The 19,474-nt window shown below is 43.9% G+C and overlaps 1 protein-coding gene across 2 annotated transcripts in view; it reads left to right on the top strand.

The window, feature by feature from the left end:
* RASGRP3 (RAS guanyl releasing protein 3) overlaps positions 1 to 19,474 on the top strand; it is a 672,488-nt gene that overhangs the window by 586,847 nt on the left and 66,167 nt on the right. For both annotated transcript variants that reach the window (XM_078648770.1, XM_078648769.1), the window contains one exon: positions 6,292 to 6,417. In XM_078648770.1, coding sequence (XP_078504896.1) covers positions 6,292 to 6,417 — 126 coding nt within the window. The remainder of the gene's footprint in view (positions 1 to 6,291; positions 6,418 to 19,474) is intronic.

The raw sequence follows: 19,474 nt of genomic DNA, 5'->3' as shown, positions 1-19,474 counted from the left end.
CATCTGGGCTTGGTATTGTCAGGAGGAATTCTGGGACCTGTACCCTTATGTACTCCCTGGGGGAGGGGTAGGTCCAGCATTCCTTCGTTCTTTTTTCTGTGTGCGAGATGGGACTATCTCATTAGTTATGAAGGGGACGAGGACAACGGGACCAGGAGTAATGAAGATTACCGGTAAGTAATATGACATTACTTCAAATGCATCCTCATCCCTATGAATACATTCAGAGTGTGACCACTAGGGGCAGAATGATATCTGTGTAGATCAATAAACCAATAATACTCACTGACACCGCCCCTCCAACAGGGGTCACTGGATTTTAAAGGAAAGCTGTATTCTGGCCAATGGCGAATAACAGGAAGACAAAAACAGCATTAGGCTGAAGTAATATTTGAGAAAATGTATCAGCTATACTTTCTTAAATGTGAATGACACAGAAACATCCAGCAAACAGAAAACAAAAAGACCTAAAAGAGTAGAAGAAACTGAGAAACTGGAGCCCCAAAAATCTATCTGTCAGCAATAATAAAAGATGCACGGGTGACAGCACTACAAATTTAAGCAAATTCTTTCTTGGGGTTTGATCATCAGTAATGAACTAACACATTGCAGGAGTACGGTATGTGGGAGACAACAAGTAGCGAAGATGACAGCCATGAATATATTTCTTTAACACATTATCTTTTAATTATTTATACAGCCATTCACAGAAAAAACGTAAATGGCTAGCATTTTCTACCAAGACAGTCCTCCAAGCCAATCATGGGGTGCGGTATCCTACATGGGAGAAGCTAGAGGTGTGTAAGCCACTAAAGGCTGCTGGGCTCTGGCTCAGCTCAAAGACCTCTCTCGAGCCCAAAATTACCTGAGCCTGGCTATCCCAATCCAAAGCTACAGAGCACTTGGAGCTATGTGAGTGCATTTGTCTTTGTGTGGATCAGTGTTAGATTCTATGTCAGTGAAAATCCACGGCTACGTGTGTATGTGAGTGCTGGAGCAGGGTTTTCTATATTTCAGCATTTGAGTCTATCTTTAAATAATCCCTGACACTGGTCATATGGACCTTTGTTGGTCGACCAAGAGAATTGAAGAGCAATCATCTACATAATCAATAATCATTAAAGACTTTTATAAATAGCCAATAAAAAGAATTGGTGTGAGTGAAGGGGTTCCATTTTCAAATCTTTTAGTTTTTCATCTATTTATTCATTAGACTTTAGATTTCTGCTTTAAAAGTTAATATAATACATCAATCGATATTTGATTATAAAATAGAACAAAATATGTGTTAATATCACAGACAGTATATTAATAATACTACAATTCTGTTCCCTAAAGGAAACTTCCTATTCTAAATAAACCAATATAATGAGAGAAAAATGTGTCAGTTCAGAAACCCAATGAAGAGTTCTGATGAGAGGGATCAATGTGCAAGCATAAACCCCTTGCAAATAAGGCTGGAAATTATTCATAGTCATAAATCAGCACACATCTAGAATTAGTCTAAATAACCTCTCATGTAGAAAAGCCAAGAATATCTGAGATGAGTATCTAACCAGAATGTCGGGGAAAGGAATCCGCCCTACTCTAGGAACATGCACTAATATAAACCCACAAATTCTATGTTGCAACATTATTTTCATCTTCTTGATCCACCATTAGAATATCAGCAGACAACTGGAAACAGGTTCACTCCCCATACTCTCACCGTACCATAATAAACTTTCAGACATTAGTCCTTGAAAAGTTCCAACGTTGTTTTCTTGTGGTCCTAAAACCACTTCCCATGAACCATTTGTTCTGTCATTTTGTTTCCTCCCATAGAGAACCTCACTGTCAGTTGTCTAATACAAAATAAGGGCCTCATTAGGATGGCGGACGGACCTGCGTCCATCCGCCACCCCCGATGAAGAGGGACCGTCCGCATGGGCAGCGGCGGTCCCTCCATGAAAATAAGGATGTGACCGCGGTCACATCCTGGATCTTTAACCTTGCGGCCGGTGCTGCTTGAAGCAGCACTCGCCGCAAGGTTAAAAAAGCATGTTTCACATTTACATGCGCAAAGCGGCAGGCACCGTGCGGTTCCTGCCGCTTTGTGCATGCAAATGCAGGGGGGTACCATAGGAACCCCCCATGTGCACTCCCACCCCCCTTTACCCTGGGGGTCCGCAAGGGCCCCCCAGAAGCAAAGGTCCACATGCTTTTCCACGGCGGAAAAACCGCCGCGGAAAAGCATGTTTACTCATGCTTCCTAATTTGGCTGACGGTGTCTTGTAGACACCGCCACCAAATGGCCCGTAAAAACCCGCGGATCAGCGGCGGACCGACCTGCCGTCCGCCGCTGGTCCCACCACATTCCCACCGCCATCCTAATCTGGCGGTGGGTGTTTGATGTGGCCGCGGCGGTGAATCCGCATCCTCCGGGCCGGCGGTGGCTTCCGCCGGCCCGGAGGATGCGGATTCACCGTCATCCTAATGAGGCCCATAGTGTTTATTCACTAACTAATAGTAGGCTTCTGTAGTTGCAACATCTGCTCCAAAGAGAGGAAAAACGTCTTGCACAAACAACTTATTCAATGTGAAAAAAGGCCTTTCTGTGTTAATGTATCATTTTCCTATATAACATGGCATCGATAGTTAGGCTAACTTAATTCAGCACTTTAGTAACATTTAGATATGTTTACCATAAAACAAAATTTGCATTTAGCATTTGTCATATTCAAACACAAGCTTGAGCTTTTTAATAATATAGGTGTTTTTTTTTTTAAGCAAATAAAATGTGTGGCAACATAAGTCTTTAACACTCACAGTCCTTATCTGTGCGCACAGCATTTCAAATCTTCCCTTCTGTTGGCAGTGAACATAGTAGCATAAGGTTTACCTTACTTGCAGGACAGTGTATACGTAATAACCAAGGGCCACATGCACAAAGCATTTTTGCAATTGAAATCGGCCGATCAGGCCATTTCCGACCAAAAAAAGGCTTTGACAAATGTATAGAACACAAATTGCGAAAAGGTCACAAGTTACTGAATCACAATTTGTGTTTCTGTTTCGGTATTTGGAAAGGGCTTGTTTAGGGTGTCCCTTCCAAATACCAAATCTGAATGGGATGTATGAACATTTTGTGACCAAATTACGGTCACAAAACATTCCAATTTTACTGACTACTTGAAGGAGGTGGTAATCCATTCACAAATGGGAAGGGGTCCACAAGGGGCCCCGTCCCCTTTGAGAATAGAAAACAAATATTTTTTAAGAGCAGGCAGTCCCATGGATCACCGCCTATTTTAAGAAAATAAAAATGCAAAGTTAAACGCATCCCATTTTTCTTTAAGTAAAACGGGCTTCATTTAAAAATAAAAAAGACTGCTTTATTTAAAAGCAATCACAGACATGGTTGTCTGCTCACCTCAGCAGTCTACCATCCCTGTGATAGTAATGATTCCTAATGGGTGGCAAATTACGACCTACCTTATTAATATGCATGAGGTAGGTCTATTTGCGACCCACTAGGTATCCCTAATGTAACTCAAACGCATTTCATATATTAGGAATACCGATTTCCTAGTTGTGATTTAGAAAGAATAGCAATTAGGCAATCGGTATTACTAATGTTAGTACATTTGGACCATCATTTTTCCTCCGATGGGCCAATGCATAAAGCATCACAAAATCTTTCATCTTGCAGGACAGTGGAAACACAATTACACATATTTTGCCATCAAAGATTACTGCACAGAGAACCAAAAATGTGTAACCTTGAATCTTATAGCCTGTTAAGAATGTCATTTCTGCATTTGAACACGGTGGTTACGAAGACCTTTCAAGTGAGAGAATAAAAAAATGCACTCCAACTCTTCAAAAGACACTTCCAGGATACATACTATAAATCAAGTGCAGGTGCGGCTGGCACCTCTCTCGGGTGGGGCCTGACGCGTGTGGGGGGGCTTTCAGCTGTGGGCTATATTAAAAAAGAATAATAGATAAAACCTTGCCGCTGCCGGGTCCCGCGTCCTCTCTCCTGCTTCCTGTGTCCGACTCCAGGTCGGAACAGGAAGCAGGCAGCCAGGCTCCCACCCCTAACCCAATCACAACGAGGCAAGGCAGCGTTGTAATTGTTCTGAGCGCCGTGACACAGCACTCAGCCAGGGGTTGGAGGGGAGGCCATGTTTTCCATGCAGGCTGCAATGCAACCTGCTTGGAGAAGGTGCAAAGCTTGCATGACGGGTTTGGGTGGCCCGAGAGGGCCGACCAAACAGTCACTGCGCATTCAGGAGTGGGCAAACCACTCCTCCTCTTCCCTGCTCCATAAGCAGAGCAGTCCCGCCTACACGCCCAACGTATAAAAAAAAACATAAAATGGTCATACTTAAAAGTTATTGCCATTTTATGTTTTTGCTTCTCGAGAAAGCAGTGGGGCAACACTTCTCTGCCATAGCGGAGGAGCTGCCACTGATCAAGTGCAGATCTAATGTAGCACAGCAGTTTCTCAATTAATATATTTGCCCTTTCTCCATCTTTTTACCTCAACACCTTGTGTCTGAGCCATCAAAACAGCTCTTACTAACGTATTTATCCTGATGGAAATGGAGGATTTCGCTCCTCAGTCAGAGTGAACAATAAAGGCTGTTTAAAAACTCTTCATGCAAGATATCTTTTAATACCCGGGGGACCAGCGGAATTTATGGATAACTCCAAGCACAGGCAGGAAAGATAAAAATGGGCATGTACCTTCTACTGGGGAGGATAGAAGTTTCAATAAGTGCCGTTTTTTACAACCTCCACGGGGCATAATACCAAGGGCAGTATCGCAGCTTTAGCGGCAATATTTTTATCGCCCTCTCTACAAGGTAGTGCTAACATGCATTAGCGCATGTTAGCACCCGTTTTCCCGACACCTCGCTTTGCATATCTAATGAGATGCAAAGTGGGCATCACTGGGCGTACCCCTGACGGACTACCTTGTAAAATATCGCTAAATGTACATCGTGATATTTACAAGGTGGCCCACGCATTTTAGCAGATGTTAGTTATTGGCAAAAACCGCGGTTTTCGCCAAAAACTAACATCTGCTAAAATGATGACTTGCCTATACCTAACAATGGGGGTGGATTATGCTGATACGACCACAGGGTCGTATCAGTAAGGTCATTGCCGTTTTCCATGGAACATCCATGGAAAACACCGCTATCGCTGGAAAATTATCGCCATTGCGCTATGCGTTGTTAATAGTGATAGCATGGCGATAATTGCCAGCGATAGCCGGCGATAAAAAAGTTCTTGTTAAGAGCAGCCAGTGGTAATTATTGCTGCCGCTTGATAATATGCCCCATCATTCTTTCCCTGATCGAGAGGCAGGTTAGTATCGCCCTAAAGGCATTTTACATTTCAATCACCTCCTAAAGAGAGCTTCATTTAAAATCTGCTCCCTCTCCTCCACTCGGACGGCAGAGGGGTAGTATTCATTTTTTACTCTCTCCTCCACCCTCACCTGCAAGCCTGCCCAGGGAGTGCTTTAAAATAAGTGATGCACCTCAGCATTTACCTATTTTACCTAAAGGAACTGGCAGTCATTCAGCACAACAGGAAACACAATTGGGTAAAATAAGAAATTCATTCCCTAGTTTTTCTCACAATCACATGCTTTTAGGATTAACATGACACTTTTTTGGTAGGCTCAGCTTGTGATTTGGCTCTCAGTGCCAAGCCGGCCCCTGGCTTGGCTTTGGTTCGACTCTTCCCCTGAATTCTCTAGCTCGCCCTCCCCGAGTAGAAGCTACAGAACGGTCCTTTACAATGCCCACAGATACACTCGAAAAAACAAAACAAACTGGCCTCAGGAGGCGGGTTGATATACAATTGGCCCCCTTCCATGTGTCAATGGCTCACTGACTAGGATGGTCAAAGAATACGCTTCACCATCTGCCTTACTAAAGCTGTGTTAGCATGTTTATCAGCTTTAAACCCCCTCCCCCGTATCCCCACCCCCTCCACCCACACAGACACAGAGCGATGCATTATTAAGTAATGGATGAGCATTGGTATAATACAATACTTTACAACCCAAAAGGATGGAATGAAAAGTGAAGGGGAAAACACAGGATAAAAACAGCCTAGCCTGGTCTCTGCTTTCCCAATGCTCCTACCCTTCTTCACCTTCTCATTTCTTTGCCTTAAGCTGTGTTAGAAGCCATTTCCTTTGTACTTCTTTACATTTATGTTTGTTTTGCTGCTATAGTGCACACACCAGAACTATTGTTTAAGTTTCTACTGTAATTCTTTTTACAGATTGTGGTGTGAATTGTCATAAACAATGCAAAGACCTGCTGGTGCTGGCATGCAGAAGGTTCTCCAGAGGAATGTCATTTGGCAGTAGCCACGGTTCTTTGCCAAGCAGTCCATCACTGCCTCCAGGTAAGAATTCAGCAGCTGAAAGGTGCACTGCTTTTTGTAAAGCAGAGCTTTACCGTTGTGTACAACAATACCAATAACATGTAATAAACCTATTATTTTTTCCAATCATATTAGAATGTTTACAGAAGGCCTCTTTTTGTCTGGACTGGAGCTCACCCCGCTCGGAAACTTTACACTCCCCTATGAGCGTGGTGGTCTTAGGGTGCCCGATTTTTTACTATACCATTTAGCCGCTCAATGCCAATACACTCATCGCTGGTATCACCCAGATGCCCCATCCCATATCTCCGTCGTGAACAAGCTCAACTGGATGGACTTCTACACTCACAGATACTGCCGCTAGGGGTCAAGGACATTCAGATTGTAACTATAACATGCTGGGCCTTGTGCAGGCTACAACGCCTCCTGGGCAGAGATCCCCTTTACTCTAATGCCCTCTCCTTTCATGATAACCTATGGCTTCCACACACATGGGAAACATCTGTCCAACACACACTACGCCAGCATAATCTATCCACCATGGGTCACCTGTTCCTAGATGGCCATGTTCTACGATTGGCTGAAGACCCACAGGCACAGGACCCCCATATATGGACCTTTTTGTTTTCCGGCGATGCTTATGCCCTCCTATCTACTGTCCCCTGAGGATTTCACACCTCTGATGAAAGCAATCACTGATATAGACAGAGACCATATGACATCCAGACTATACAGTTCATTTATTGCCCTGAAACCAGACACCACTGCATGGGTGCAGGAGGTCTAGCGGCAGAACTGGGGGTGCCACTAACTAATAAGATCTGGACATATTGCTGTACGCAAATCCAACGTATCTCTATCAGCCACATGAACAAGCTACATTTTAATTTCATACACTGCTGCTAACTCTCCCCACTCAATATTGCCAAATTCGACCACACCAGATCTGATCGATGCATGAAGTGTCAGGCTCCAGGGGCAGACTTTGCACATTTAACTTGGACATGCCCGGTGGTGGCCACCTACTGGGTAGGTTTTTGCACACATATCTGCCATGTTTGAAACTGAGCTGTCTCCTGACCCACCAGTAGCACTCCTGGGCTACAACCAAAATGTCACCTCACTTCCCCGGCACTATTGCTGGGCAAGCGGGAAATTGCTCTGCACTGGGAAAGTGCCAGGTCTCCTGCTCCCTGTAAGTGACTAGGGAGCATGAATGGAAAATACTTTATTTGATTTGTAAAAATCATATAAGGGTGGATCTTACCACCATGTGATAAACATCAACATCTTTGAGTCAGCGTAAAAACAGCATAAAATGACATAATAAAACGAATGAAAAAATGACACAAGTCGTTAGCGACTTTACATAAATATACAATCAAAGATAAATACAAAAATAAAAAATAAATTTAAAAATTTAAAAAAACAACAGGTAGGGAGCATGAGTTGGTGTGAGAGTATTGGCGAAGACTATGCCTGCTTTCAGCCCCTCACCTCTCGTCCCAAAGATATTTAGCTACCTTCCAGTTCATATCTTTACACTCTTGAACAAGATACCACCGACTGACATCTCTTTCCATTACATCCATTGGTAGATATCCTATGTCTCGGTCCCCACCCGTTCATGCTCCCAAATCTCCAGGCATGTTGTTCCGCCATCTTCATGTGATGACAAACTAACTCCGTAAGGATGTTTATTCAGTGTGACTTGATGATCTAATATTTGACAGTATGCAATTGTTAATTGTTCATTGCTAACTGAAAATCTAATAAAAACAATTTTAAAAAGGCCACTTTAATAGTGAATATACTAAGTGGTGTACCTTTTGTTCTCTTAGTATTTGGGTCGTGCACTGGAAACATAGATGTTTCTGGCATTGCTTTCATCACGCAAGTCTCTGTAACTGTCAGTAAATATTTTTAGCTGAGGTCTGTGTCCAACAGGAAAAAATACAACACATACTGTAGCATTCTCCCCAGTCCAATTAGATCTCTTCAATGAATCTTTGTGGCGCTTGGATCATACATCACAACCGTGTGTTGGAAACTGGGGACATGCAGTAGAAATGTCCATGACTGAGGGGTTCTGCACTAGTCCTTTTCAACTCATGTCTCTGCAATGACATCAGTGCCTGATGAGTGATAAGCCACATGTTGAAAGTGCAAGGAGCCTCGTGGAATGGACTTCTTAGGAGTCAAGGCATTCACCGTCTGACTTTTGCTGGTCATAACATGAAAGGGTTCTGCATTGAAAAGAGCATTAGACTCATTTTATATGCTGATGAGCAAGCAATCGATCTCCTCTAGCGAACATGACATGACATCTTTAGCATGTTGACGCTTGCCTGCATAGGCCTTTATTTACCTCTTAAAATCCAAGGAGCATATTTACAAGGCCCTTGCGCCACTTTTGCGTCATTTTTAACATGGGAAAAGTGCCGCAAACGTGCCGCAAGGGGCTTGTAAATCTGCCACCAAGTCTTTCATGTGTGTTTCTTCCTTGGTTGGTCCATTGAGTTAACTTGGTTGTCATGGCTCTCCTGTACATCAAGGTTGCAGGGATTTCACCTGTGGTTGAGTGAGGGGCCGAACTGTAAGCTCAAAGTATGGAATTTCAGACAGCTTTAAGTTCGAGCTTTACTAGTACAGCATGCTGGACAGCTTTCTTTCAAGTACTCATGAAACGCTGGACAAGGTCATTGTTCTGTGGCCAATAGAGGTGTGTTATCCTGATGATTCACACTAAGATGACAGAGAAAGTCTCTGGATTTTTGACTGTTGAAAGGTGGACAGTTGTCAAACTTTAAGATTGCATGAACACCTAAAATCGTTAAGACGCTGTCTAATTTCTGATACATTCTTGAATGATAAATGAGAGATCTTTGATCAACAGGAAATGGGAATATTCATCAACGATCACCATCAGGGGATGTCCGTTGTCAAGCGGGCCAAAGAAGTCCACGGCACTTCTTTTCCATGCATGCATTGGCAACTCTGACATGTTTAATGTGTGTTGAGTATTTTTCGATGGCTGATGTGTTATAATGTCTTTCAGTTTCAGCATGTCACCATCTTGATAAGTGGCGGTGACAATTTGTTCCAAAGAAATAGCAGCTGCGATGATTGATTTCACTATGAAATGTATGTAAGCTTCAGCTGTCTTAGAATGGGTACCATGTTTTTATAGAGGCATTCGTTAGAAGTATCCAGCAGGGTTCTGATCTTTTCCTGGACAATGCACAATGGTGTAGTTGTACTCTTGCAATCGCAGACCCCAACATTAAATGCGAGGAGGCATTTTTGATTTTGGTTTGCCAAAGATAGCCAATAATGCTTGACGATCAGTCACAAGCGTGAAGGGCTTCCTATATAAGAATACGTGGAAATGTTCACAAGCCCACACCACTGCCAAGCTTTCTTTCTCTGGTTGAGAATACGTACGTACAGTTTGGGACAAACTTCGGCTTGCATACACGACAATACGCCTTCAAGAATTTGGGTGTCTGCTGTGCTGGGCAAGGATGGCGTCCAACCAGACAGGGCTAGCATCAACAACAACTTCAGTATGAAGCTTTGGATCAAAGTATGCCATTTCAGTAGCATTCTCAATAGCATGTTTTATATTCTGGAAGCTTTGCTTGCATTCAGGTGACAAAAGAAAAGAAAGGAAAATGCTACTTTCCAGTATGCATCTGTTCTTGACATGTAGAGCTGTAGATTTGTATACTTGTGCATAGATCGCCATCTGGTGTCGGGCTCAGATGTTTGCACTTTGTTTTTGTCTTGGAAGAAGTCTTTTGTAGTCATGAGGTAGGTGACTCCTCCTTAGGACGATAGTGCGCATGGGCATCAACTCCATCACCAGATTGTTTTGCAATGGAGGGTTATGATGGAGTTAGTAAGAAATAGAAAATGATGTCCATGTGTAATGTATCTAAGTAAGATAGTACTGGTACAGATAGAGGTATCCGGGGAGTTGGGTGGGCGTATATGAATCTACAGCTCTACATGCCAAGAATAGATGCATACTGGTAAGTAGCATTTTCCGTTCGAGGCATATGAGCTGTAGATCGCATACTGCATAGACTACACAGCAGTTACCTCCTTAGCGGTGGCTACCTGTATCTGTTGCAGTGGTTTGAAAAAGTGTTCTTAATACAGCCTGGCCTACACTAGCTTGTTGTTTTGCTTGTACGTCTACACAATAGTGTTTTGTGAACGTGTGTGGTGTAGACCAAGATGCTGCTTTGCAGATGTCATCTAGGGGAATGTTGCCTGAGAATACCATGGATGCCCCTAGTTTATGTGTGGAGTGGCCTCTGGGGAGAATGATTAAGGGGCGTTTGGATTTAACATAGCATATTTGGATGCATTTAACAATCCACCTTGCAATCCCTGTTTTAGAGATAAGATTGCCTTTATGAGGTGGGGAGAAAGCCACAAAAAGTTGTTCAGTCTTTCAAAAGGATTTTGTTCTTTCAATGTAGTAAAGTATCGCTCTTTTTACGTCCAGCGTGTGAAGAGCCTGTTCTGCTACTGGTAGAGGGAAAAACACTGGGAGTTCTACAAACTGGTTAAGGTGGAAAGCAGAGAACGACTTTAGGTAGAAATTTTGGGTTGGTCCTAAGAACCACTTTGTTATGATGGATTTGGAGAAATGGTACTTGTATGGTTAATGCCTGGAGTTTACTGACTCTTCTGAGAGAGGTGATGGCAACCAGGAAAGCTACTTTCCAGGTGAGAAATTGTAATTCTCATTTATGCATAGGTTCAAATGGGGGACCCATGAGCCTGGTAAGTATCACATTTAGGTTCCATACTGGAGAGGGTGGAACTCTAGGTGGAATTATTCTTTTAAGTCCTTTCATAAATGCCTTGATAGCTGGTACCCTAAACAAAGATAAATGTTGTCTGTTTTGGAGATAGGCTGCTATTGCTGCAAGATGTAGTCTAATGGATGTATATGCTAGGTTACAGTGTTGTAGATGCAAAATATAACAGATGATGTTTTGAATGGAAGCATATAGTGGGTTGATTTTGTTATTTGTACAGTAAATTACAAATCTTTTCCACTTTGCGGCATAGCAAGCTCTAGTGGTAAGACGTCTAGCCTTTTTAATGATGTTCATGCAGTCTGACGGGAGATTAAGGTAGCCAAACTCAAAGACTTCAGGAGCCAGATCGCAAGGTTGAGTTAATTGGGATCTGGATGTCTTATCTCTCAATGGTTCCGATTAAGAAGTTTGGGTGAGAGGCGTAGCTTTTGATGAGGAACTACTGATAGTTCCAAGAGGGTTGCGAATCATGGTTGTTGGGCCCATGTTGGAGGTAAATGAGTGGGAGAGGCGGAAAAGCGAAAGCAAATTTGCCTGATCAGTTCATCCATAGCGCATTGCCTTTGGACAATGGGTGTGGATACCTGGATGCGAAGCTTGGGCATTTTGCTTTTTGGTGTGTGCCGAACAGGCCTATTTCTGGGTGACCCCACATTTGAAAGAATGAAAGCAGAACTTGAGGATGAAGTTCCCATTTGTGGATCTGCTGTTTTTGGTGAGTAGATCCACAATTTTATTGTGTACTCCTGGGAGGTGTTCTGCAAGGAGATGTATGTGTTTTGAGGAATGGCCCATCTCCATATGCTTTGAGCTAGGTGTGAAACCTGGAGAGAGTGTGTGTCCCCTGTTTTGTATATGATACATTGCTGTCATGTTGTCTGTATATACTAGGACAGCTTTGCTTAAGAGGTGGAGTTGAAAAGATTTTAACGCTAGAAAGATTGGCAACAATTCCAGGTAATTTATGTGGAATTGTTGTTGTTGAGGGATTCATATGCCCTGAATCATATGGGTTTGAAGATGAGCTCCCCAGCCGGTGAGCAATGCGTCTGTAGTTAGCACTATCTGTGGAACCGGGTCAAGGAACAGCTGCCCTTTGGAAAGGTTTTGTGTGTTCCACCACTGCATAGCGCGATGGGTGCGGTCACCTATTAACACCAGATCTGTTAGCTGACCTTTAGCCTGGTTCCACTGACGTGCCAAACACTCCTGTAAGGGACGTATTTGGAGTCTTGCATGAGGGACCATGAGAATGCAAGAGGCCATCATCCCAATTAATTGCATGAACACTCACACTGGTAGTGAGTGTTGAGGTTGACATTTTGCTATTAGAACTTATATGGTGCTTATCCTGACTGCGTTGGGGTATGCTAGAACTTTTAAAGTGTCTATTGTAGCCCCTAGATACTGTTGTATGTTGGATGGTTGGAGATGGGATTTGATAAGGTTTTCCGTGAATCCCAAGGTGTGAAGCAGTACTATTGTTTTGTGTGTGTGTTGCACACAGCTGCTGTGTGACTTGGCTTTTATGAGCCAGTCGTTCAGAAAAGGGAAGACATGAATGTGCTGTCTGCTTAAGTGGACTGCAACTACTGCAAGGCATTTGGTGAAGACTCTGGGTGCTACAGTCACACTGAATGGAAGGACTTTTTACATCTAGCAGGGACCTGAGATATTTTCTGTGAGCGGAGTTAATGGGAATATGAAAGTAGGTGTCCTATAAATCGAGAGTGGAGAGAAAGTCGCCTTGTTGAAGTAGTGGGAGCACATGTTGGAGAGTGACCATGTGGAAGTGATCGGACTGAATGTAGAGGTTTAGCGGTCTGAGGTCCAATATGGGCCTGATAGATCCGTCCTTTTTTGGAATTAGGAAATAGAGGGAGTAAGCCTATGTGCCTTCGTGAGGCAAGGGGACTGGTTCTATTGCATGTTTTTGTAATAGAGAGAGAACCTCTTGTGTAAGAAGTGTTAGATGTTCCGAGGACATTGGATGTTGTCTGGGAGGAATGTTTCTGGGATAGAGGTGAGTTCCAGGCAGTAACCATACTGGATAATTTGTCTTACCCACCTGTCTGTTTTGATTGAATTCTAGACAGGTAGGAACTGTGAGAAACGTCCCCTGACAGGAGTGGGATGATTGGGGGAAGTGCAGGGAGGTCACTGTTAGGTGGTAGGGGAGGTGTGGTTATTGTTGCTGCGACCTCCTCCTTTACCATTGTTTCCTCTGTAGCCTCCACAAAGTATCCCTTGGAGGACGTTTGAGTGGGGTTCTTGTGGAAGGAAGAGGGATGTTCTGAGCCAATGGTTTTGGAGGCAGCTCTGTAGAAGGAGCGGCGAAAAGAGCCTCTAGGGTAAAGGAATTGTAAGGCCCCCAATAACTTAGCAGTTTCTGTATCTTTCTTCATCTTTTCTAAAAATGTGTCAACTGCAGGCCCCAAAAGATGCTCTTGATCAAAGGCTGATTTAGGATAGCAGATTGCACCTCCTGTTTGAATCCGGAGACCCGGAGCCACGCGTGCCTGCACAACAAAACGCTAGTCTTAATGGCGTGGGATGCGGTATCCACCGCGTCAAGCGCACATTTAATTGAGGTGTTTGTTATCAGTTGTCCATATTGTATAAGGTTTTGGCCTTTTGTTTGTACTAATCAGTAAGGTGTTTCATGAGCTTTTCAAGCTCATCATAGTAGACCCTGTCGTATCTGGCCAATAAAGCTTGGGCATTGGCTATCCACAAATGATTTGCACCTTGTGACGCAATCCGTTTACCAGATGTGTCTATTAATTTTGACTCCTTATCAGGAGGGTTGGTGTCGCCTGTACTCTGTAAGTTTGCCCTTTTGCGTGCATTAGACCCCACAAGAGAATCCAAAGGGATTTTACCTTTAATGTAAATTGGGTCATTGGGAGCTGCCTTATATTTTGTATCTATCCTGGTGTTGAGAATCCTGGCTCTAACAGGGTCTTTAAAAACTTCTGGGGCATGTTTGAGCATGCCTTTTTAACATTTGCAGGGTGTGTGGATTTTTGCGAGGAAGAAAAGGCTTCAAGTAAAAAGTTTTCCTCTGAGGGATCATAATGTAATTGTACCCCACGGTGCTGGGCATCCCTATTTATTAATTGGGCGAACCCAATATTGTCATCTGGTGGTGATGGCCTAGATGGATAGAGGTCCGAGTCATTGTGTGGGTCGGGATCTGTGTTGTAGTCATCCCAAGGGTCTACGTCATGTAGGATGGTATGTGCATCATCATCCCCATGTGGATCTATATTCCCTCCCCTGTCAGTATGATCATCCTCAGCACCCGATGTTTGAGGTGAAAAGGTATGTTGTGGGAAGTGAGGTGGAGAAACCAGAAGATTTGAATCAACTGAAGGAGTAGATTGATGTGGGGAGGTGTTAGTACTCATCTCCTTTCGCTTCAAAGGTATTTCAGACTCCTCTGAAGTGTCCAGTTTCCTTTTTTTTTTAGAGGCTTGGCGATGACTTTGACAGTATCTGGGCCAATAAAAACATTTTTGTTTTGGATCCGAAAAATCAGGTACCTGTTGTGTGGGTAAAGTGTCTTTTTTCGGTGCCGAAGATTTTGAATCAGAATGTTCTTTGGACCGAGTTTCAGAGGCTTTGTGTGGGGTTTTGGTCTTCGTAGGTTTTGTTATAGGAGTTTGTAAGTCTGAGACTTTTTTAGCCTCCGACGATTTTTTCGGCTGCGAAGACTTTTTCGGTTGGAAATGTTTTTCTTTGGTATCCCGTTGAGGCTATTTTCGGTGCCGACGAAGAAGGGCGTGGCACATCTTTGGTCTTGTGCTTCGGTGCCGAAGGTGACTTTTTGATGCCAGAATGAGGTTGGCTCGAGCCAGAAGGATTCTCTTTATGTTTCATAGCCAGGCCCGAGGGCGGGGCATCTGAGACATGTTGCCGGTGTTACCGGAGCCTTAGGTTTGTTTTTTGGGTGAGGAGTTTCGGTACTCACGGACCTTTTGACGTCGGAGTCATCCGCCTCGGAGACGGAGATGTCTTCTTCATCATCATCACCTTGTTGCTCCGGTTGGACATTGTGATCTGCTTCGGAGATGTCCGGAATTGAGCTGCTTCTGTGATACATTTTGCAACGTCAAGCCCAACCATCAAGCATGGTTTTCTTCGGCCTGAAAGATGAGCAGGCCTCCCGGTTCTTGTCTTCGTGCTCTGGGGAGAGGCAGAGGTTACAAACCTTGTGCAAGTCCATGTGTGGGAACTTAGCACCACACAGGGGCATTTTTTTAATGGAGTCCTTTCCATTGACTGCAGGCACAATCGGCACGGAGAGGCCCAATGGCCCGCGTCGAAGGTTGAGGAGTTTGTTTTTAGATGCACGTCAAAAGGGAAACGTGATTGAGACAAAACAGTCGAGTGTAGAGGGATTGCGCGTCAAAGGGGGGTTCGAAACCGACCCAGAGAGCAGCAAATCACATCTGAATCCGATGGCAGAAAAAAACAATCTGGAGATGTAGTCCATGCCCATGTGCACTATCATCCTAAGGAGGAGTCACCTACCTTGTGACTACAAAAGTCTTCTTCCAAGACAAAAACAAAGGGCAAACATCCCAGCCCAAAACCAGATGGCGATAAATGCACAAGTATACGATCTACAGCTCATATGCCTCGGACCATTATTTTTCGCCTAGTCTCTTAATGACGCACTGACAGTGGCAATGTCTGGTATATATCTTGGGCTATTCCTGGCCATGCCAAGGAATGAACTTAACATGAAAACATCTTATGGGGGACTGGCAGTTGACAGCACTTGCACTTTAGCTGGATCGGGTGTCGTGGCCCAATCAGAAAAGAAATGGCCAAAGAATTTTAACTTATGGAATTCACATTTCTCAATATTCAAAGTTAAGCTGGCATCAGCGAGCAACTGACAGACTTGTGTGAGAGCTTTGTCATGCTCCTTCTGTGTATCTCCGAAAACAGCTCATGACACACCAAACCGTTGTCTCTTGTAACGGAAGAAACCAAAATTGGTAGAAAAGGTTGTAATGTACCTGCAATTCTTCTTGAGTTCCAACTGATAATATTCTTTATTCTGATCCAAGCAAGAGAATACATTTCCACCTTTCAATTGTGTTATCATATTGGCAATGTGGATGTCCTTCTCTTTCAGTTGACTTGTTTGCTTGACGCATATCCATGCCGATGGGTACAACTCATTAACTGTCCCTTTTGAGTACTACCACTCTGGGAGAAACCCATGGAGTTGGCCCAGTGGAGCGCTCAATTATATTGTGTTTGAGTAAGGATTCAGTTCTTTTTCAACAGATTCCTGTAAGTGTAAGGCAATATGTTTGTGTCTTTGAGCAATAGGGCTGACGTCCTCATTAATGCGTAGTTGAACTTTCATAGTCTTGAGTTTTCTAAACAAGTGAAACAATGATGGGAATTGACTTACTATTTCATGATGATCATTCATGTTATAGTCCATGGATTACATGAGAACTAGCTCTGGTTTAAATTGTTTGTATGTCTGCGGGTGGAGGAAAACCATTAGGTTTTATGAAGGCCCTCACCCACCAACCTAGTTGGTGGCATGCTTCATCATCGGGCCCCACCTGAGGTACGGAGTGTACCTCAGGTGTGCTTCGACGCCAGATTACGGCAGAGCGGGTTTTTTGGTTTGTGAAGGCGCTGTGAATGTGCTCTGAGTGAGGTTTAAAATACTGTCCTGGGTGTTCCAAAAACTGTTTTAATGGTGGGCCCAAGGCAGTCAATAAAAACAAAGGCTTTCGGATGTGCACGATAGGCTTATGGCCTCCGACGTCCTGTGCGGTCAACTAGTTTCAGCCAGGCCTTTTCTTCTACTGGCTTTCGTCAGGACCTTATATGTGTAGGGTGCAGCCGCTACAAGGAGCCTTGACTTAAATGTTATGTCTGTCCTGTTTTATCCCCCTCAGGTACAACTCGAGAGGAAACACCTCTGGCACATATAAGCACCGTAGCGTGTGCTTTACACACAGGGCACTGACAAACTCATACAAACCCCTGTAACACCCTACACTCACAGCATTTTCTTTATGACTTACTTTACACTTTCACAAGCAAGATGCTTAAGGTACTTGATAATCTTCTTGATAACTGCTTCTTCAATCACATCAATGAATTCATCAAATGTCTCTATCCAGGCAGTCCATCTGTCATCAATATTCAGCTTTTTGGTGGTATTTATTGGTGGTGGTGGTTTCAAGAAGGCTGCAGCATTGTAACCATTGGTGGAACCTAGTAACGTTAAGACTATAATGCACACCAACACTGCTCGGTGATCTTATTTATGCAAAACATCTCTGAGGTTTGCAATGTGCTGGCCTCTGGATCATGACATAAAACAGGACCCCTTTCTTGGTCTCTAGTGGAGAAGCAAACTGTCATGATTCCGATTGCCGTTCTCGGCTTTCTACGCTTTGGAAACCTTTGGAGTTGTTCTGAGCCACACTCGTTAGGCCACTGATATCAGCTATACAACACTTGTCTCAGACTCAGGAGCTGCTCTTGTCCCATTGCTGATGTTGCAAGGGCTCCACAGTAGCTAAGTACAAGAAACTCTGGAAGCATTTTATGATTAGGCCCACAAATGGCACAAATGCTACATTGGTAGGTAGCCTAGGTACCTGGAATTGCAGTCTTGGCCAGATTTGCAAACTGTTGTCAGTCATCTGATATAGGAAAAAATGTTTACATCACATGCACTGCAACGGATGCGATTACAACAAGGTTGTTACAACGACCGCTTTGTTACAACACAAGCCATTACATTGCAAGTCGTTTCTACGACTCGCTGTAGTGGGCACGCAAAACGAAAGAAAAGTATAATTTACTATTACAACACCTTCCCTGCTGTTGCACACGCTGGAGTTGGAACAGTAAATTGTTAGAGGCATGTGAGCTGTAGTTCACATGCTGTGCATAGCCCGCCGTCTGGTGTTGGTTCCGGATGTTTGCACTTTGTTTTTGTTCGAAGAAGACTTTTCCAGTCACAAGGTAGGTGACTCATCCTTTCGGTGATAGTGCACATGAGCATCGACTCCATTGTTATATTGTTTTTTTCCGCCATCAGGCTCGGATGTGAATTTCAGGTTTCCTTTGACGTGCAATCCACTACTCTCGATGGTATTGTTTCTTGGTCGCGTTTCCTATTCTCCGCATTTTGTTTTGAACCAAGGGGCATATTAGCAAGGGCAATATTGCCGCTTTAGCGCGACTTTTTCCCGCGAAAGCGGCGATATTTTTATCGCCCTATTACCATGCTGTCGCTAACAGCAGTTAGCAACAGCTTGTAGGCGATAGCTACAGGTTTGGGGCCCGCTTTGCATGTCAGCGATATTTATCGCTAATGACATACAAAGTAGGCGTACCCAACCTGTTAACAAATGAAAGCAGTCGCTAACACAGCTATCGCCTATTAGCAAGGTAGGTGAAGCGATAAAAAAACTAGCGCTAAGCGCGATTATCGCTAATACCTAACGCCTGCTCAGACCACTTCTTAACCTGTATATCCAATGGGAGGTGGATATTCAGGTTAAGTCCCCATTAACGATGATGCCTGAATATCGCTGGATTTCCAGCGATATTCACGCATTGATCAGCTATCGCCAGATATTTTATCGCTATGGAGATATACGTTGCTAATAGCACGTTATCTCTGCGATAATATCCGGCAATAAAAAAAAATGCGCTAAGCACATTTAGTCATAATTATCGCTATTTGTTGCTAATATGCCCCCAAGAGTCTTCGATTGTAAAACTCGTGGAGGGCCGTTGGGCCTACCCGTGCCAGGCTCGCTAGCAGTCAATGGAATGGACTCCATTCAAGCTCTGTCCCGGGTGTTGCGCCAAGTTTCCGTGCACCGACTTGCATGAAATGTGCAATCTCTGTTTGTCCCCAGAACACGACGAAAAAGGCTGTGACGCGTGCTGATCGTTTTGATCAAAGAAGAAGCTCTGTGACCATTGGGCTCAACGTCAAAAAATGTACCAAGAAGGCGGCTCCGTTACGGACATCTTCGGAGAAGATTCCGACCAAGAACACACTCAAGGAGCCAAGGAAGAAGAACATGTCTCCGTGTCCGAAGCCAACTCCGACATGGAAGAAGAGGAGCAAGTTACACCGCGTCAATGTACCGTGAGTACAGAAACCCCCTTGCCCCAACAACCAAAACCTGTGGTCCTTCCTCTGCCTAAGGGCCAAGGTCGGCACAGAGAAA

This window comes from Lissotriton helveticus, chromosome 6, assembly GCF_964261635.1.
Source record: "Lissotriton helveticus chromosome 6, aLisHel1.1, whole genome shotgun sequence".
Classification (NCBI taxonomy): Eukaryota; Metazoa; Chordata; class Amphibia; order Caudata; family Salamandridae; genus Lissotriton; species Lissotriton helveticus.
The sequence above is the reverse complement of the archived record's forward strand: the minus strand, read 5'-3'. Positions and strand labels throughout refer to the sequence as shown.